Below are 21,864 nucleotides of genomic sequence, written 5' to 3' on the forward strand. Positions count from 1 at the left end.
TAGTAGTAGTAGTAGTAGTAGTTCCCCCCTCAGTCTAATTGTAAGCATTACAAATCGAACAATGATTGCAAAGTCCCAAAGTCTATAATCAAATAAGAATGGGGGACGTAATGCTATGAATCAAAACACAACAAGTATAGTCTTGGTCTTAGAGATTGTAAGGAAAGTTCAGGCTTCTCTATTCCGCAAATTGTAAGCCTGGGTCAGAATGAAAGGACTCTGTTTGGGACGACGAGTGTTCTCATTGGGTGTTTCAGGGTCAGAGGGGTTTGGCCCGTTTTCTTCACAGAATGAGGTTTGAGATTCAGGATCAGGAGTGTCTACTGAAACTTGATTTGGGGCATCCGCCTGAATAAGAATGGGTACTGGAATGTCCAGGGCCTGGTTGTTGGCTCATTAATTGAGGGGTGCATGAGCGGAGGAAAAATGTCCTTTACGAAAGAGTCAGGCATAGGCAGGCCACCAGATGGTGCTAGGTTACGCAAAGCTACTGTTGTCTCCCTCCCGTCCTGGAGTCTGACGTGGGCATAGAGTGGATTGCAATCCAACATTCGACTTCATCTACCAAAGGTTCATACTTTGAAGATCTCACGTTCCTTCTCATGAGCACCGTACCAGGGGTAGTGAGCCAAGTTAGAAGAGTTGTACCGGTTGTGGATTTCCTGTTGTAGCGAATTATTCTCTCATGAGGAGTTTTGTTAGTGGAAGTGCACAAAAGAGACCTTAGGGAATGAAGGGAATCAGGAAGAACAAGTTCCCACTGGTGAATCTCCAGACCACGAGACTTCAGTGCAAGCGTTATTGTCTTCCAGAGTGTTCCGTTCAGTCGCTCCACTTGTCCATTACCTCTCGGGTAATACGGAGTAGTCCGGCTAGTAGCTACACCCTTCCTATGTAAAAAGTCCTTGAGTTCGGCGGACATGAAGTTGGCCCCTCTATCAGAGTGCACATAAGATGCCATTCCAAACAGAGAGAAAAGCTGGCAGAAGCATTTGATGATTGTTGCAGCACTCATATCGGCACATGGAAAAGTAAACGGAAAGCGAGAGTATTCGTCAATCATTGTTAAAAGGGATTTATTTCTTGAAGAAGAGGGCAGAGGACCCTTGAAGTCCACACTCAGGCACTCAAAGGGCTGAGTAGCTTTGATCAGATTAGGATTTGACTGTTTGTAGAAGGAAGGCTTCAGTTCACAGCAGATTTTACAGTTTGCACAAACCTTCTTCACTTCATCAAGCGAGTAAGGCAGGTTCTTGGATTTGACGAAATGCATCATCCTTGTAACCCCAGGATGGGATAGTGAGTCATGGAGATTTTGAAGTGCCTTAGGATCAGAATAAGATGTAGAACAATAGCCTCTGGAAAGAGCGTCTTTGCCTGGTCTGTAGACAAAATCGTAGCTGTAGCACAACAGTTCGATTCTCCATCTTTGGATTTTGTCATTCTTCACCTTCCCTTTCTGAGAGTTATTGTACATGAAGGCAACGCTTTTCTGGTCAGTTACAAGTCTGAAATGCTTCCCAAGTAAGTAGTGTTTCCATTTACGGAGAGCCTCCACAATGGCATATGCCTCTTTCTCTACAGAGGAATGCCTCCTTTCTCTTTGATTCAGAGTTCTGGAAAAGAAAGCAACTGGTCTCCCATTCTGATTTAGCATAGCTGCTATTGCGATGTCCGAAGCATCTGTTTCGACCACTAGGGGAACATCTATCTCCTTCTTCAGCAGTTCAAAGGCTTCCTTCACTTCTGCTGGAATTGGAAATACACTGTTGCTGACAAGGAGGTGTATTTTATCAGAGAAATGTGGGATCCAAGATGAGTAATAGGCAAACATGCCTACTATACGGCATTGGGATTTTACATTGTGGGGATCAGCAAGGTCGCGCAATGGTTTCAGCCTGTTAGGATACGGTTGGATGTTGCCTTTGGAAACCAGGAATCCAAACAGTTTGACTTCTCTGGTGGAAAGGATGCTCTTGTCTTCATTGAAAGTAATGTTGTACTCAGTGGCACATTTCATGAAAAGAGAGAAGTTCTTGTCATGTTCTTGTTGATTTCTTCCCCAGATTGTGACATTATCTAGATATGCAAAAGTATCCTTGAGCTTCTCATTTCTTATCATACTGTCAATGATACGTTGGAAGCAGGCCACTCCATTAGTGACACCAAACGGAATGTGTTTGAATTGATACAGGTTCCCGCTGGCTTCGAAGGCAGTGTAGAGTTTTTCTTCCTCCTTTATAGAGATTTGGTGGTAGGCACTGCGGAGGTCGATTGTACTGTATACTTCATATTTTGAAATTTCCTTGATTGGCTATAGTCCACCACCATTCTCTTTTTGTGCCTGTCATTCGTTGTCACCAAGACTTGCGCTCTCCACGGAGAATCGGAAGGTTCAATCACATCTTCTGCAATTGGTTTTTGGACCTCAGAATCTATAAATTGTTTGTCCAGTGTTGAGAACTGCTTTGATTCTGTTGCTATGGGTCTGCATTCCGGGAGCAAGTTCTTGAATAAAGAGGCAGGTTTCACTTTAGCAGCAGTTAAGCCACAGATCGAGAATGTGGGCTTCGACCCTTTGAAACTAATCTCCAGTCCCTCGTGTTGGCCAAGGAAATCGTAACCCAGAATCACGTCGGCACACAATCCAGGTAGAATGGAGAGCTTCACTCCTTGATAGGTCTTGCCATTGTATTCCAGAGAGACAAAACAATGGCCTTTAGGCACACTGGAGAGATTAGACAAGGCCATCGATATTTGTTTTCGAGAGTTGTATGTTTGGAGGTTTAGAGATCGCGCCTTCTCGGCGGAGATGAAACTCTCTGAGCTTCCCGTGTCTATAAGAGCCTTCATGGAATTACAACAGACTTTCACGCTGATGATAGCTTTACGAAGACTTGAAGGGGCTGCAGCAGTGAAGGTCGAATTGATGAAGGGTTCAGCAGCGGGTGCAAAGTTGTTTGGTTTCCCTTTAGATAAGCACACTTTCTGGTAGTGTCCCTTCCTCCCGCAGCCTTTGCATGTCGCTTTCCGGGCAGGGCATTTAGATCGTGGGTGTCGTTGAAATCCACAGAAGAAGCATTTAGTACTAGTTGCTGCAGATAGTGTATCAGCTTCGTCAATGTAAGGAGTGGTCGCACAGCCACATGGCACAGGTAAAGGCAATGCACTGTTGTATGTTAATGATTGTTTCTGCGCCATTTCAAGGGACCTAGCTTGGTCAAAAGCAGTAGAGAGATCCAAGGTCTTATTTTCAAGGAGTCTTTGTCTTATTTGATTCGAAGACAAGCCACAGATGAAAGCGTCTCGAATGAAATCATCCCTGTTTTTGTCTGCTGAGACAGCTTTGAATTTGCATTCCTTAGCGAGAGCCTTCAATCTTTGCAAGAAATGATCCATAGTCTGTCCTGGTTCCTGTTTGGCAGTAGCTAGGATGTGCCGGGCAAAGATTTCGTTTCCAGGTTTGACATAAGTATTTTTGAGGACTGGACGACTGTATCGAACGTGGTGCAATCAGCGATGTATTTGTATACAAAGGGATCAATGAAGTTTATCAGCAAGTTGAGTTCATCAATAGCAGTTTCTTGTTGCAGTTGTAGTGATGCTAGGAAATTATTGAACGTTCGTAGCCAGTGGTTCCATCGTTTTGAAGCATCAGGGGCATTAGGGTCAGCGTTAAACCTTTCAGGTCGAAGGAATCGTTCCATGGTGGAAAATTGAAATGTTGAATAAATTGAAGTGAGCGTCGAAGAGTCTGTCTTTAGTTTAAACCTAAGTCTAGGCTTTATTCAACATTCAAAAGAGGTACGACGAGAAGCATGATGATCTGTAACACAAGCAGAAAAACAAACAGTTACGAAAACAGATAAAGCAGACATAGCATAACAAAGCGTTGAAAATAATAACAAAGCGAAGCACACGAACAAAGCTACATCATCACAGTAGTAGTAGTAGTAGTAGTAGTAGTAGTAGTAGTAGTAGTAGTAGTAGTAGTAGTAGTAGTAGTATTAGTTGTAGTAGTAGTAGTAGTAATAGTAGTAGTAGTGGTAGTAGAGAATGCATGTTGGGCAAGTGAAATAATATATTACATTGCAATTACTTGATCATGGGGTAGTTGGGGTTTTTCCTTTTTTTGTCAAGTCTATCAACCAAAAATATTGACAGAGACAAATATGTGATTCACCACGTCAATCTGGTATTATGTCAGAATGAACTGTATTTTAAACATCGAGTTAACGTCAAAATGATCAAAATTAGAAAATGAAAGTTGATTATAGATTCGGCTTACAATAGCATTGAAACACGTTTTCTTCTTCTTGTTTTTTTTTTAATTGGTGAATATACAGCAGCTTAGATCCATTTAATTATGGTTTCATGTTAAACTGATTTTTCGGTTTTTCAGGATACTATGGAAAGTCAGATGAAAAGGTTGGTCTTTGAAAACTCCACTCTTCAAATTGAGAATAAACTTTTGAAGGACAAGTACAACAGATCTTTAGGTGATTTTGATTATGCTTCTATAATAGATTGAGCAGTAAAGTATTATTTATGTGTGTACTTTATTGCTTGGTAATCAAATTATGATTTCAAATCTTTGTTTTTGCTGAAGTGCAAACAGCAATAGTAATGTAAAAATCTATGGGTTTTTAAAATCTATATTACATACTTACAATATTCATTGGAGGATTTATTATGAAACAGATTTAACTTATTTATTTATTCTTATCTACCATTGTCTGCTGACAGCTGTCCTATTTTCAATTACCTAAACTAGTCTGAAAATTGATATGTAATTAATCTCTTGTTTCTGACCTAAATGAAATGTCAGGAGTTTTTAAGCATTTTACAATGAACCCCAAATATAAATATCAACTTTTTTTTTAAATTTCATATTTCGAGTAAAAAGTATGACCCCATCAGGCATTAAAAACCTTATTTATGAATTAAATATCTTATGAAATCGTAAGCAGATTATTTTCCCTGAGAATGATAGCTTAATGATGCTAACAATATTAGATGCTGAGAGTAAGAAAGGTCAGATCAACAGAAACTATTGTAATGAAATGATCAGTATTGGTTGTCTAGTTGTTCTGTATAATATTATAATGTTCTCAGGCCTGAACCGAGTGCAGGCAGGGTAACGAAAACTTAGTCCTTTTAAGAAAATACTAAAGATTATGTATAGTTACTCTAAGGCCATAAAATCTCGCTTGCAATAATTAATCTTTAATTTAGTATGCCTAAAAATGTCTGTTGTTTGGGAAACTTTGATTACAATCACAGCGATTTAACACAGGATATTCTAGTTGTGCAAAAAAATGGATATTATTTAATTGGATCGTGAGATGTTCTTCTGATGGAGACGCAAAGACACAATGATGTACCACCTTTGCTTTTCATTAAAAGATCTTTATTTTATCTATTTCAATTCTTTCCCTACACCAAAATAAAGTAGTCGTTAAGAGTCAAAAGGCTCATAGAACAGGAGTTATTACCATGTTTTATAGCATTTGATTTACAGTTAAAATTACAGATAGGATGCTAATCTACCACAAAATACTTTCTGATAGATATGAAAAACAGAAAGTTTAGAAAAAAAAGTTTTATTCTAATATTTTTACTTTGTAGCTCGGATATCAGAATTAGAATCTGAATTAAAGTGTACAACTGAAGAAGCAAGCAATGCACAAGTTAAGTATGAGGGAGAAAGGAGTCGACAAGCTTTTGCAGCCAACACAGAGATGGAGCGTCAACTTGAGCAGTTTAAGGCAAAGGCATTGTCAAGCTCTAAAGAACTGGAAATTTTGAAATCAGAGGTTGGTTTGTTGGTTACTTCATTTACTGTACGTTACCTTTAGTCCAGATCACATGCAATCTGTTTGTCCTGTACCTTATTTCAAATTAATTTTGAGCAATAAAAGAAAAAGTGGGGGGGGGGGGGGGGTATTATGAAGCATATCATGGCATAATTTTGATTTGGTTAAGAACAACATGGTTTCTATAATAGTACTGCCATGTATTGAGTTGTAAGTCTCAAATGAATTCATTCTCTGGAGGAAAGATTTTGCTGTTCTTTCTGAATTGTCATTTAAAAAACTATCAACCATTTTTGTGAAACACTAGTAGAGAACTTGTGAGTATTTTCCATTAGATAATAACTGTGTCCTAAGCAGCTTGAAATCAAATGAAAAAGAAAGTGGTCGATGTCCATATTTGTATCCCTTTGACTCATTGCCTATTCTAATAAAAATACAAGAAAATTTGCCAACAAGGAAAAAACAAAAAATAAATTACACCCCCCCCCCCCCCAAATTTTATCTTGATATATTTTTAGATATTTGTTTATCAAAACAGTGTGGAAACCTACTTTTAAAGCAATTTGATAAGTAAATATTATTTCTAGAAAATTATTTAGGTTTTAGTTTTCTGTTTGCTTTTCATCAATTGCTATTTGTTGAATAGAAGTTCAAATGAGGAACTACATTCTATGTTCACTGAGATAAAACCCATTCTATTTATTTTTAAAGATAATTTTGTGAAAAAAAATCTTGCATTACAGCTTACCTTTACAGAACAGAAACTGAACAGTGCAAAGCATGAGCTAGAAGCATTGAGACAAAGCCGAAATTCTAGTAAGACCCACGCTTTTCACAAGAAAGAATTAGAGACCGTACAGGTAAATCATGACCTAATTGAGCATGCATAAAAAACTTTCTTTTCTACATTTAAAGGTTCTTTTGGATTGTGATTGGTTCACTCCAATCACAATGAAAATTTGGCACTAGTTATTTTCATTGAAGGATGTTGTCTCAACTCTGGTATATGCAAATGACATATTGTATTGTACTCGGATAGCTCAGACTCAAGTCCTACTTTTGGCATTTAATTTTTTTTTCATTTTTGGGGCATCTCAGTCATGTTTTGCTTTTGCTTTATTTTCATGTTGGGTTTTTTTTTTTTGGGTGGGGGGGGGGGGGGGGGGTTGTTTTGTTCTTTTTTTTTGTTTGTTTTTGTGTGTGTGTTTTTTAAGGGGTGGGGGTGGAGGCTATTTTGAGTTTCAGTTTTGTGAAAAGGAATGATATTGTTAGTTAACCAATGCTGTTCCTTGGCCATAAAAAAAAAGGATCAGATCAGAACTGAATAAGGCCATCTGTATTTTTGTTTTATAAACGATTTGATTTCATTTTTGTTTCTTCTCACCATTTCAGGGAGAGATTATCCAATTAAAAAAGCTTTTGAAAGAAAGTGAAAACAGTTTGGATACAGAGTCAGCCCGAAGCAAGGATCTTTTTAATCAAGTCCAGACACTAACACAGGTTCGTGATGCCTTACAACTTCAACTCAGTGATGGAACGTCTGGAGGATCCGCAGCTGAAAAGCAGGTAATTTATTTTAATTTCAACAAAGTGATTCTGAGTTATTGCAATCATAATGCTCAATCCGTTTGGTATGTTCATTGTGAGTAGTGAAATCCTTTGAGTGTGCGGCTATATTATGGTCTTGTGGTATGACACTCGCTTTCAGATTGGAAGATCCTGGGTTCGAGCCTCACTCAGTGCATAGTTGAGTCCTTGGAACAGGCTCTTTACTCACATTCTCTGACCATACTCAGGTGTAAAATGAGAACCTGGCCATTAACAGCGTTGTCTCTGTCTGAAAAAAAAATTGTAATATCGCCTAACAGGTGTCATGTCCCATCTTAGATGTTAAGTGTTGCTGTTCACCAGGGACCCTTTGTAAAGTGCTTTGAGCACGTTTAGTGGATATTGCGCTATATAAAAGCTCAATTTTTTTTAATTTTTTAGTGTGATCACTAAATCAGATGAAAGTCGATGTGAGACTCACAATTCTTAGCCACGCACTTTTTTTCTTTGGTAAATTACTTACATAAATCACATTAAAGTAGATTTTAAAGTGATGTTGGTATTTCAGGTCGCATCTTTGAATCTGAGATTAAAGATTACAGAGGAGAGGCTTGCACAAGAGAGGGCTGACCGATCTGGAAATTTGTCACAAATAGAGGAGAAGCTTTTAAGTGATAATGCAAAACTTCAGGTGAGAGGGGATCAGGCTTTTGTGAGTCTGTGTGTGTGTGTGTTTGTGTGTGTGTGTATGTGTGTGTGTGTGTGTGTGTGTGTGTGTGTGTCTGTTTCTTTTCTGTTTTGTTTTGTAGGTTTTTGTTTTCTTTAATATGTGTTGTTTTTTTGTTTTTTGTTTTGTTCTTTTTCGAGGGGGGGGGGGGGGGGGGAGGAGGGGGCAGCTTTGCATTATTGCATTATTGTTGGTTGCTGGGAGACGAAGGCACAATATGGCATTTAATAGAAGTTGTAAAGATTGCTTTGATCTGGAAAACTATATAAACTCAATACTTTGGAAGATTGTTCAACTCAATCTCTTTCGCACCTTACTGTTAATCCTTAATGTAGTAAATTTAAACTGTCTTTTCTGTTTGTCAGCTTTTCCACTTTATTTTTTCATTATTCTTTGGAGTTTTTAATCTTTTGTTTTCATTTATGATCTCCATAGACAAAAGAAAAAGAACTTGAAAGGTTATTGAAAAGAGAGAAAGAGAAAACAAGGGGTCTTGAAATGAGAGCCAAAGATTTTCGAGAACAAAACCTTCAACTCAAATTATCAATGCCAGATGAAGAGATCCAAGACTATGATTTACCACAAACCCAACATTCCAAAGCAAGGAACGAATACAAGAAGGTTAGTGCTAGCCTTTTTTATGATGTTGTGTTTTCAATTTTAAAAAAACATCACTTGCTGGTTATTGTATTCTCACATCTTTTTTTTATATTTTACACATGCATATTTTCACTCACGTTTAATCAAATTTCTCCTCTTTCAAATTTTACTGGTGGTCTCAATAGCTTAGTTTGTAGAGCACTCACTTCACACACAAAGCGACTGGGATCAATCCGAGGTGAAGTCAATATTTTTTTTCTTCTGACCCTTCTGTCCAAGCAGTCGTGATTGGTGGGCCGAGTCTGTTAGATCTGGCGGATAGCCCTTTGCGATAGACAAGAGTCCTATCCAAATGGTAGTGAGCATTTGCTATTGTCTACTCAATGCAATAAAAACCGAGAAAAAGTGAAAATGGAAAGGCATTAGATGGGAACAGTGCTGTAATGTTTCCATCCGAAGCCTTTCCATTTTCACCATTTGGTTAGTATTTTTACGATCCTGGGATTCAGGCAGCCCTACTACTCTCTATAGAAGCCAAGATAAACTTAGACTCAATGTGCCATATGGCTCTTAAGGATTACTCAAATTTTGTAGTTTCAATTCATTGTAAGTTGAATTACAGATATCTATCATAATATTTTGAAGATTAAATTTTTGTTTTGTAATAGTTTGAAACTTTTGCAATTTTGAAAAATCTCAATGTGAATAATCATGGTCATAAATCCAAAAAAAGAAAAGATAAAGAAGATTGCGTTGCTGCTTGAAGCTAGGAATGGTTTTTAACTGTTTTAAATAAAGTTAAGCGATAAAGAAAAAAATAAGAAAATTAGAACCAAAACACAGCAAAATATAACAGAACATTATACAAACATGTGTTGTTGTTGTTGTTGGTTTTGTTGTTGTTGATGATGATAGATGATGTCGTTATCGTATTTACTGCAGAGTTTTAAAAAACTAACTTATCCAAATGATATGCATTTTGAATAGCATAATTTATTTTACATGGCATATATTGCTTTCTCTGAAACAAATTGATCTTTCTTCATCAAATCCATTTAGAGTTAAAAGCAATGAATATAAATATTTAAGGTTGAGCACTAGTGTGCATTTCAAGTAAGATTTTTTAATGAGAAAGTAAGAATAGCTCTTCGGATTTCAAACTCATTTTTCCGAAACAGATCTTTAACAATATTATACGGTACAGGTTGATTACAAATAAAAATCAAGGCCAGTGGTAATAACGAACTTTTGTAATGGATTGACACTCATATTATCAATATTCTAATCACTGTAGATAAACGATATATTTTTTTGGACCAGAATATTCTGCAATGATTGGAACTGTAGGCCAAAGCTGACTAAGGCGATACAGTGTTAATTTTTAAATGTTGTAGCATCACGTGGTTTGTTAAGCACTTAAAACCAAGCTCACAGATCTTTATACCCAGGTATTTTGACATTTTTATTGGACATTAAATATATGACGGTCAGAGTAATAGTGTTTCACACTTGTTCAATTATCTTTTTTGTTGCATGCTTCACCCTAAATGAAATTCACATTCATTTTATTTTTCTTTGTATGTATGTTGTCTTTTTTAAATAATTCTAAAGCCGGCCTATGATGTTGAACAAATACGTAAAAAGTTAGAGGATGAAAGTGGAATCATGGCCACTGAAATTAATGAGGATAGAATACTTCTGTATTTGTGGGAGGACAGACATAGAGCTCTCCACACTCTGAAGGAATGGAAGTTGTATTTGAAGCAAATGGAACTCCCAGAAGGAGAAGACTACACACAAAGCTTACAGGTAGAAGTTCAACCTATTCACATTTATTTTTGTTGTTAATAAGATACACATTGGTAGCTGTTGTGGATTTTTAAACAAAGCCGCGATTTCTATTCATAATTTTAGCTGGATTTTTTTCTGAAAAGAAAGGCCATTATTGCTGATTTTAAGTGGCTGGTTATTAAACTAGTTTAGGTGTGTAATTGAGATCAAATGCATACAATGCGTTCACCGGGAGTTGTTTATGAATTATTATGAGAATTGTCGTTAAAGAAGTTTTTTAAAAAGACAACTATTTTTTTGGAGAAAACACTTTTCTACTTGAAATAAATAATGGGGAATGAAGTGGCTGAGTGGTTAGACATTGCACTGTGACAAGATTATTGATCCCCAATTTGCTCACTTGTATAACATGGGTGATTCCTGTTGACATCAGACATCTTGTTTAATGGATTATCTATATTTCTCCATTTAATGCCTAGGCGACAATATCTAATGATCTGTATTGGAAAGGCATAATTTTAAAAAAATTATATTCTGAATTGTTTTTATTTTTTGTTATTTAGAAAAGAAATTTTCATTTGTAATGCTGATACTGATATATTGACCAATTTCGAAGGTAGTTTGAATGGTTGAAATAAACATACAGAAGTTTTAGATGTTGCTTCATGGTTGAACCTTTTCATTGACATAACATTACTTATGTCACATTATATTTTATTTCAGAACGCTCTGGCCTTGAAAGAGGAATATGAAGTAAAAATGCAACAAAATGAAGAAATCTTAGAGACAATCAGAGCTGAAAAGATAACCTCAGACCAGACTTATAAACAGTAAGAATACGGTTTTCTCTGTTGAAGATTAATACAGTGTAATTTATTGGTAGTTAATAATTTAAGAAAATGAATTAAAGTTTCATATCTAGACTTAAGACATAAGAGTTATGCTCTGCCCGGCGAGGTGGAGTTGTCATACCAGTTAGGTCGCAGGTTCGAGCCCCGTTGCCAGGAAATTTTTCTTCTCTATTGTCTTCTGGCACGTTTCTACTCACTTCATTTCTAGTCATACCTAGACTTACAAAATTAACGAAAAGAATGGGAACATGTAACACCAGTACTCCAGGAACAGCATTGGCTTCCTGTTAAGTAAGGAACAGAATTTCATTTATAATGCTATATTTTTAAAATCTCTAAATGGATTAGCACATGAATATTTGCAGAAACTAATTGAAAAATATAAACCCACCCGTAACTTCACCTTAGTCCCAATTCCTAAAGGTTACACCCCCAAATCCATTTGTAATGTATTTGTAATTATGTGTTGTTATTAATATGTTTGTTGTTTTGTTCAGTCTCTAGGATGTAAAGCACCACAAAGCACAATAACTTGATGTCAGGTGCTATACAGCTGCATTATTTATATATTATAATTGAGTTACGCATTATGTTGGAGGGAGATTATTTTTATAAGGTTCACATTATTTTTGCTTATAAAAACAGATTTTTGACTTTTTGAAAAATTGCTTTCAAAGTTGTATTACAATTAATCTATTTGATATACAGGCAATTGTCTGAGCTTGTAAGAGAGCGTCATGAAGCTTTTGCCAAACTTCAAACTCTGGAAGATCTCATGGAGGCTTTAAGGGCTGAAAACGAGTCTTTGAGGCAAGGACTGGCAACCACATCTGGCAACATGGAGTCTAGAGCAGATTTGATGTCATCAGGTAAGAATAAAGCTAGAAATCATATACAGCCACATCTCCATAATCCAAACACCTCGGTTCCCAGCATTTTATCTGGATCACAGAGACATTTGGATAATGGCATGTTATGTGGTTTTAACCTCATACCATGATAGACTAAGTAGGCTTGCAGCAAACAACAATAAGACTATACCATTTTTCACCATTAGCTTATGTGTGGTTTATTAGAATTGTTTTAATTTAAGTATTTTCAATTTTTTTTAAAGATATTTTTTTTTGAGTTGATTTAATTTGTATTGGTTTTATTTTTGTAAATGTTCACATGTATTTCATTTTTTTAAAAGGTTGATGATGTTCGTTTGGAATGCTGGGGATTTTTTTTTTCCATTACATGAAATAATTTTTCACAGAGCTTGATACCGAGTCAATTTTTTAAAATTACTCTCTTTGCTGAAGGTGCTTCCATGTTGAGGTTGCAGAGAATTTACAAGAAATATAACTTGATTAAGTTAACTTATTCTTGATGAGCAATTGAGGGTTGAGAACAGATTCATAATTTATAAGGATGGTTAAAAAGTAGGAGAGTCAAGCGGTAGAGAGATCAAACGCTCATCAAAGATTGATCTTTACCTTAATTGAAAACAATAGTCTTTGTGTGCCCAATAACATTAATATCAAGTGATGGGGGTTTTCTGTCGGATTGTGTGAAACTGGCCAATCACGCATGATGGATGCATGTAAATTATTACACAGACACTGTAGTGCCACGTTGATTGGGGAGCCTGGGCTATATGCAATGACTAGATTGGATAAACAAATAAGTTACCTACCCTACCTTAATTGGATGTGACAAAGTGTTTTAAATTATATTTACTTTAATTATTTGTTGACTGCATTGAACTAGAGTAGGTAGATAGAATGTGTCGGTAAAAGAGATGTTTGGATTATAGTCATAAAAAATCCTCAGTATGGTAATAGCTTGTTCCCAAAATAAGTGTTTGGATCTGGAAACAAGAATTTTTATACAACAAGGGTGGACTGAAAAGTTTTGCAATTTCTATATCCCTCACTTTTAGGAATAAATCGTGAAAAAATTCATCAAAACAAATCTTGAAATCTCAGCTACAGATTTCTTACTTAATTTTTCGTCACAATCAACACAGAGCTGCCAATTCTTCACAATTTGACACATCTCATTGGCAAAAAAACTAATGACATTTTTCTCTACACCAAGACCGGACAGCAGCCTTTCCGTCTATGGCGCTTTCATAGTGGTTTCATGTGAGATACTTCATGGCAAGGTAGGGGAATCCATTTTTGTCAGTGCGATTTGAGTCTGTTGACTGGTGTGGGGTCGAACATTATTGTGTTGCAATATCCCATTTTTCTGAGGTTGCACTCTTTTCAGTCGAGCTCTCAGTTTTTCCAGCATGGCAACATATTGATCGGAAATTACTGTTTTGCCCTGTTCCAAAAATTTGACATGAACAACACATTCAAAGTCCCAGAAAATTGTGAGCAGCACTATTTTAGCTGATGCAACAACTTAAAAATTTTTGAGACAAGATAGTTCTTTATGTCAATATTTTATTGACTGGCATTTGCTCTCTGGGTCAGATTGATGGATCCATTACTCGTCTCCTGTGATAATTTGCTGAATTATAAGGCATCACCTTCGTCTTCTTACCTTTTCAATAGTTTGGAACAAATTGTTTTTCGTTGCTCTTTCATGTCACTTGTCATCATTCATTGAACCCACCTGGCAGACACTTTCTTGTATCAAAGGATCACTGTTACGATGTTGTGTAGTCTTTCCTTTAAAACTCCCACTTCTTTTGCCATGTCAGTTTGTCTAACTCGCCGATTTGCAGAATAATGTATTTGACTTCAGTTTGATTACTGACGGTAGAGGCACGTCTGGTTCTCCTGCAAGGATTTGATCTCTAAGCTTTATTTTGATTGGGTCTCCTTCTTCCACGAGCCTTACCCATCGCCAAACAGTGCTGTAATCAACACAAGCATCACCATAAACACACTTCATTCTGGTATGGATTTCAATGAGTGAACAGCCTTCAGCATTCAAAAATTCAATAACAGCACTCTGCTTGAATCAAATATCTTTTGATGCAGCCATTTTCATTTTTTTTTTTTTTGACCGAGGTTGTTAACCATGTAATATGACAAAAGTGATTATGTCATGCAGAGAAGTTAAATATCTTAGAAATGTTGACACATCAAAGCCAATTGATTAGAGAATATTTATACCAAATGTTAAGGCTCTAGGTCAAATATAGATGAAATTATAAGGACTATTGCAAAACTTCCCAGCCAATATGAAGTCAACAACATGTTTTTGATGGTTTTTTTTTTCTTTTAATTGTCGATTAATGTATCTATCTCCTCTCTTTTCTGTTTAGAATGGTGAACTAACAATTTGATGTCAATTCTTTGGAATAAATATGGACTCATGGGTCAAACACGTTTTAAGACTCACAATGTAGAAAAATTTAGATAATAAATCATTTTATATGAATTATTATATTTTTTTGAATATTAATGTGAATATTTTAAAGTTAAAGATGATTTAGTGGAAATTAAAGAAATTGGTATTCTAGAGTTACTCAAGTAATTGTTGAAATAATAATGGTGTAGATTTATGATAAAGTTGTGTCATATTTTGGACATTCAACCAAAATACATGGGACACGTTTATTTATTTCCATATTTTGCAACACGTGATCAACAATGAATCTGTTTTCAAATCCATATAAAGGTCATAACACAGAGTCCTTGCAAGAGGAAGTAGTGAATTTAGAAGCACGTTTGACTCAATGTACAAGGAAGTTAAAGGCAGCGGAGACAGAGGTCAATTCTCTTCGCAGCCAGCTGAAATCACGTGATCAAGAATTAGTTGAAGCATTTGCTGCATTAGAAGAAATGAAAGGAACCCCACACAGTGATAGTGGGGAGGAGACTTTAAAAACTCAAAGGATTGAAATGTTAACTAAACAGGTAATGATCGAGAATGTATTTTATGAGTTCAGCCATGATAACTTTTAAAAAAATGGTTTTGCTTAAGACAAATATCAGATTAAAATATCAAAAAAATAGCAGTGTAATGCAAAGTGCTTCTTATCAGGATAATCTTTCCTTAGTGTGATTGGTGATCAGTATTTCTTTTAGAATCTATTGCGTTTATCAGAATTTGATGTCATTACAACATTTTTTAGTTGTTAAATGTTTACACATATCCTTAAACTTTTACAGGTTGCAGATCTCAAAGAGGAAGTGCATGGTTTGATAGAGCGAAACGGAGTCCTGCTGAATGATAAGCATAAATTGGAATATGAGGCAGAACAAATAAAAATCCAATTATCCAAAACTCAAAAGGAAATAAGTGGTAAAAAGTCTAGTCTTCAAACAAATCAGGTAAAGGACCCTCTCTGACAGTTCTTTCATCACAAAAGTACAATTAAATCGACTAGGTCGTTTAAGCCTAGAGCAGTTTCCTGTATTGTGTTGTTCTTAAATCTACTGGTTTTAGAGGCTTTTCCCTCCTATTATCTTCAAATAACAACATTGGAAAAGTGACTTTTAACTAGGCTCTTAATGCATCTTTAAAAATGAAGCTTGACATAAAAACTTTCATTTTATATAAAGCATTTGCTTGCCATCCTTCTGCCTCTCTCCAAACCAAACACTTTTTAAATAGTAGCCGTATTTTTTTCTGCGTTTTGAGCGACTTTTGTTGAAAACTTTGTATTTACATGAATTAACTTTTTATTAAATCTTAACTTCAATGCTGTGAGTGTAATTTTTTTTGATGATTAATTGTTACACTTATCTGAAATAGACAAAACAGCTTGTAAGAAAAGGCAATGGTTACTGGATTTTGTTTTGTTCTCTTTCTGTTTGTGTTGGCAGTAATATCTTGTAAACTAATTAGACTGTCAAAATATCAAATGAAGAATGTAAATTTTTATGGGCTTTTGTGGATGCTTTTGTCTGTGTACTTTTTAAAGGAGGGAGAGAGAGAGAGAGAGAGAGAGAGAGAGAGAGAGAGAGAGAGAGAGAGAGAGAGAGAGAGAGAGAGAGAGAGATTATAGGAGTATGTGTGTGTGTGTGTGTGTGTTTCAGTATTTGTCAATGCTCTTGTTTAGATTTTGATTTTGTTTGATTTTTTTTTTTTGGTTTTAATTCTCCTGTCCAATCTATTTGTATGTTATTTATTGTTCCATCAGAATCACCAACTCAAGAAGTTGGAGCAAGAGTTAGAGGCAAAGGAGAGTGAGATTATATCAGTAACATCTGAACTCAATGAGACCAAATTTCTTCTCCAACGTTCCAAGGAAGAATTAGCCAATCAACAGCAAAAGCAATCGGAATTGCAAGAACAGGTATAGACCTCATAGAAAACTTGTCATTTCTATGTACAATTAAGAGGACTAAACACCCATTGTTTCTGAGACACAAATATTTTATTATTGTGAATTGTATATGAATACAATTTAAAAAATGAATAAGTAGCTGAAAAAATAAAATGATTTCAATGAATTTGAATATAGATTAAATGAAATGCTTCACTGCATTATATTGATGTGCTCTCATTTTACCAATAACAAAATACTGTTGAAATTTAAGGCAAGCAACAATGATACAAGCACAAACTTGGATTAACGCAGCATCCCACCCTTTTTGAATTTGATTGGAAATGTATGAGAATGAGACATATTTCCAATGTGTTCAGATGATTACCACAAGTAATCCTGTTATGCCTCAGGACAGGCCACCATAGACTTATAAAACAAATGCACAGACACATGAAACTGATACCGTTACCTGTCTGCTCATGTGGTGAGGAGGAGAAAGACGCAGAGCATATACTGCTGCGATGCAGACAATTGTCATCCTATAGAGAAGCGATATGGCCTTAAAAACTTCTCTAAATAAAAAACTTTTTGGCCTGCTAGAAAACTCAAAAAGATGAGTGCCTTCATCATCGAAATGGGACTCCAGATATAAAGACATATGAGAAGAAGAAAAAGAAGACATATTTCAAACTTTGGGAAACGAAAGGAGATTAAATTAAATTAAAATTATTAAATTCCCTTTATTCATCCCCAAGGGGAAATTTGTCTTTAGGGTCTATCCCAAGGGAAGACTGGAATAACCCAGGCATCAGCCACAATGCAGTGCCGCAAAGTGAGCTAGGGCAAGGTGACTTGCTCAAGGCCACACAACGAGGCAGGTAGTCGAACTCGGTACCTTTTGGATACGAAGCAAAGACTGTACCTCTGAGCCACGCTGTCCCCCTAAGTACTAAGTATTAACACATACCACAAAATAACTCATCTTTAGCATAGATATGCTGAGTGTATAAACCATTCATTGTTGTAGTTGTCTTTGTGATGAAAAATTTCGATTAGGTGTTCTAGCTCTGCATTGTTTATGATTTTTGGCCCCAGAGAATTCAGAAAATTTGTAATCAAATCGTCAAAATAAATGTCAGGTTTGGACAAATCAGTCCCAATGAGCCGGGGAGCTTGTCAAATTAGAGAGATAAATTTTATAAAGAAAATTTAATTCCTCAAGATTTGATAATTTGCTGGATATCCAGATTGGAGAAGTTCACAATTTTGATGTCCCACTGTTATAATAATGATGATAATTATAATGATAATAGTGATAATTAATATAAATAATAATAAAACTTGGCGCATAGTTGAGTCTTGGAAAATGATCTTGACTCACATTCTCTCACCATGCCCAGGTGTAAAATGAGTTAACAATGTTGTCTCTGTCAGAAAAAAAATTGTAATATCGCCTTACCGGCATCATGTCTCATTCTACATGTTATGTGTTGCTGTTAGTCAGGGACCCTTTGAAAAGCTCTTTGAGCTCTTTAGGGGATATTGCACTATATAAAAGCTCAAATTTTGTTTTGTTTTTTTGTTGTTGTTTTTTTTTGGGAGGGGGGGGGGGGGTTGATGATGATGATGATGAAAAATATTAAGGATAATAATGCACATTTACTCAGCACAATATCACATCAATTTATATATTTCAAATGCCTTACAGTTAAAGTCAATTCAACTGCAAGTAGATCAGAGATGTGAGATGCTGGATTTACTTACAGAACGGGAAAATGACCAGTTAGAACAGATGGCAATGGTGAAAAGCATGATGGACACATTGAACCAGGGGCTGGATCAGAAACAGACCCAGGTATGTGTTGTGCAATTTTTGTAGATGTTTTTGGTTACTGTTTTATTATTTATTTTTTAAAAATTTAATGTGTTTGTTTTGTTTTTTGTTTTTTGTTTTTGTTTTGTTGTTTTTTTGTTTTTTTTTTTTTGGGGGGGGGGGGGTATTTTTGTGTTTTATTGTCAATGTTGTTGTTGTTATTTTTGTTTGTTTGTTTGTTTTTTTGCTTTTATTTGTTTTGTTTTTTTTTTGTTTTTTTTTTTTGTTTTTTTATGAATTGAAACTTGAACTGAACCAGAAATGGACCCTAGTGAGTAGTGTGTACATTGAAGCACTGATAGTATTACAGTGACATGAGCTATACATGTATACAGCATGTTATTTGTAATTATGAAGTGTTGCCCTGATTTTAAAACTTAGAGACTGGGTGGGGTTCCTGACCTCCCATAGCGGGCAGGGAGGCACTTACTGTGTCCGCTATCCCCGTTTATCTGTTTTCCAACAAGTTTTCTGTCTTTGTATTGGAATGAGATTACTTGGTTTTGTCCTGGCCCTGGCCGGATTCCTGGCTGGGAAGGTAACAGTCAAATGCATAGTTATTGTTTTGGGAGATTATATTTTTTTCCTTGTAAATCATCTCTCTGTTATCAATCTGGCGCTGGCTTCCGGCGACAACAGACGTGTTGTGAATGTTTACCTATTTTCTACACATATTTTTATTCATTTATCATTCAATCGTCGGAATTTAAGCCTAATTTTTATTCAAAATGGATGTGAAGTATATATTGTTCCTGATTTTTATATTTATTAGTATATTTATAGGCATAAATGGTGTTTTAGCCTGTGATTTTGCTGCCAAAATAAGCCTATCGATAACTTATACTTCAGAGACTCTCCGATCCCTCCAACCCGTGTCACCCCCACCACCCACTATTGACACATCGTTTATTAAAGTAAGAAAGAGGGGAGAAAAGGAGGAATAAAAACAAAATTTAACAGACGGCCTTTTCGTCCATTTTTACCCTGTGTAGTGACAGGTAATGTAAGATCACTGAAAAATAAAATTGATGAACTGTTTTCACTGTGTCGTTTTAATAGTGACTATCGTCAAGCCTCCATAATAGCGTTAACAGAGACTTGGCTATCTCCTCACATACCATCATCATGTTTTAATATTGAACAATATTCACTATTTCGAGGAGATCGGACTAATGTAAATAAACGAACTGGGGGTGGGGTGTGCACATATATTAACAACAAATGGTGCCACCCCAATAACAGTCAGATAAAGAAAATGTATTGTGACGATTATATTGAATTTATTACTGTTTCGTCACGACCATATTATCTACCCCGAGAATATACTCATGTCATCATCATCAACGTCTACATTCCACCATCATCAGACAACACCACAGCGAAAAATATTTTGAGGAAAGAAATACAGGACATTCAAATTAAGTCACCCGATGCCGTATTGATGGTCACTGGCGATTTTAACCAATGTAACGATTTTACTCTCCTGGGACTTCATCAATACGTGGACTGCGAGACAAGGGACAAAAAAACATTAGATTTATTCCTGTGTAATATTAAAAATAGTTATAAATGTTTACCCCGTGCCCCATTAGGTTTATCTGACCACTGCATGCTCTTGCTACTCCCCACCTACCGCCCTGTTTTTAAACGTGTAAAACCAGTAAAGAAAAGTGTACAGATCTGGAACGGAAGTGTGTGTGAAGATTTACGTGGTTGTTTTGAATGCACTGACTGGAATGTTTTTATCGAATCATGTGATAGTGTGGATGAGCTGAATGACTGTGTGAGTGAGTATTTAAAATTCTGTGAACAGCTAGTGTCTTGTAAAAAAGAAATAAAATATTATCATAACAACAAGCCTTGGATAACAAAAGATCTAAAACTTTTATTGAACCAAAAGAAAACTCTCTATACTAGTGGAAACAAAAAAGATCTGAAAACAAAACAAAAAGAGATAAAGAGGGTAATATCTAGTTGTAGAGATAAGTACAAAAATAAAATTGAAAAATGCTTTTCTTCTGGGGATATACGGGACACGTGGCGGGGGCTTAAAACTGCTGTGAACTATAATCCAAAGCCCACGATTATATCAGAAGATATCGAAATTGAAACTTTAAATAAATTTTATTCACGTTTCGACACAGCAAACAAATTTGATATTGAAAATGAAAAACATAAATTAGACAGGGCTTTGGAAGATGAAATGACTATTGAGGTCAGTGAAGAGGAAACGAGATTCGTATTTTCGAAACTAAACGAGAGGAAGGCTGCTGGGCCGGATGGATTGAAAGGAAAACTATTAAAGGAATGTGCCCACCAGCTTTCCCCCATTTATACACATATTTTTAACTGGTCCCTCCAATGCGTTTCGATCCCTGAAATTTGGAAAACTTCAAAAATTATTCCTGTTCCAAAAAAAGAAAAACTTGAAACTATGAACGATCTCAGACCTGTTGCACTGACTTCAATAGTCATGAAATCTTTAGAAAAACTTGTTCTTGTTAAAATTAGGAATCAGTTTATGCCATTGAGTGATAGTCATCAATTTGCTTACAAACCAGGACGTGGCGTAGAGGATGCCATTTTGCTGTTTACAAACAACATCTACAGGCATCTAGATCACGCTAGGAGCTATTGCAGATTGCTTTTTGCAGATTTTTCTTCAGCGTTCAATACAATGCAACCTCAGTTGGTTGTTCAAAAATTGACTAGTCTGAATTTAAACAAGTATATAATTGCTTGGGTGCTCGAATTTCTTACGGAGAGAGCACAATATGTTCAATTAGGACAAAACAAATCTTCCTGTATAACTACAAATACTGGTGCTCCTCAGGGTTGTGTATTGTCCCCTGTATTATTCACAATATACACGAATGACTGTAGAAGTCAAAACCTGAGTGTACCTTTAATAAAGTTTGCAGATGACACCGCTCTTCAAGGCCTCATAACAAATGGCAACGAAGTGGCTTATAGGCAAGAAATTGATAGATTTGTGTCTTGGTGTGATGCCCACCACCTAGAGCTTAACATAAGCAAGACAAAGGAGCTAGTGATTGACTTTAGGAGAGTGAAGGAACCGATAGAACCGTTAAAATTAAAGGACCAATTCGTCCAGCGAGTTCCTCACTACAAATACCTTGGTGTAACGATTGATGACAGGCTCAAGTGGGATGAACACTTGAAAATAATTAGGCATAAGATGTGCAGACGTACATATTTTTTATCAAAACTCTCTCAGTTTAGAATAGATAAAACCCTCTGCACATTATTTTATAGAGCAGTCATCGAAAGTGTTTTGTCATTTTGTATAACAGCTTGGGGAGGCAATTGCTTAGCAGTGGAAAGGAACAAAATAAATTCAAATATTAAAAAATCCATTAAACGCTATATAAATGATGTTGACGATGTAGATCTTTTATACGAGAAATTTTGTATAAATA

At 35.9% G+C, this 21,864-nt stretch overlaps 1 protein-coding gene across 1 annotated transcript in view; it reads left to right on the forward strand.

The window, feature by feature from the left end:
* The window catches only part of LOC144965623 (uncharacterized), a 55,654-nt gene that overhangs the window by 4,998 nt on the left and 28,792 nt on the right, over positions 1–21,864 (forward strand). The window contains exons 3-15 of the mRNA XM_078901166.1: positions 4,403–4,499; positions 5,629–5,816; positions 6,560–6,676; positions 7,209–7,382; positions 7,933–8,055; positions 8,527–8,712; positions 10,303–10,500; positions 11,206–11,312; positions 12,042–12,202; positions 14,955–15,193; positions 15,449–15,610; positions 16,423–16,578; positions 18,260–18,406. Of these exons, the coding sequence (XP_078757292.1) occupies positions 4,403–4,499; positions 5,629–5,816; positions 6,560–6,676; positions 7,209–7,382; positions 7,933–8,055; positions 8,527–8,712; positions 10,303–10,500; positions 11,206–11,312; positions 12,042–12,202; positions 14,955–15,193; positions 15,449–15,610; positions 16,423–16,578; positions 18,260–18,406 (2,055 nt within the window). The remainder of the gene's footprint in view (positions 1–4,402; positions 4,500–5,628; positions 5,817–6,559; positions 6,677–7,208; positions 7,383–7,932; positions 8,056–8,526; positions 8,713–10,302; positions 10,501–11,205; positions 11,313–12,041; positions 12,203–14,954; positions 15,194–15,448; positions 15,611–16,422; positions 16,579–18,259; positions 18,407–21,864) is intronic.

This window comes from Berghia stephanieae, chromosome 2 (genome assembly GCF_034508935.2).
Source record: "Berghia stephanieae isolate SIO BIC M18660-M18661 chromosome 2, UCSD_Bste_1.3, whole genome shotgun sequence".
NCBI classification, from domain to species: Eukaryota; Metazoa; Mollusca; class Gastropoda; order Nudibranchia; family Aeolidiidae; genus Berghia; species Berghia stephanieae.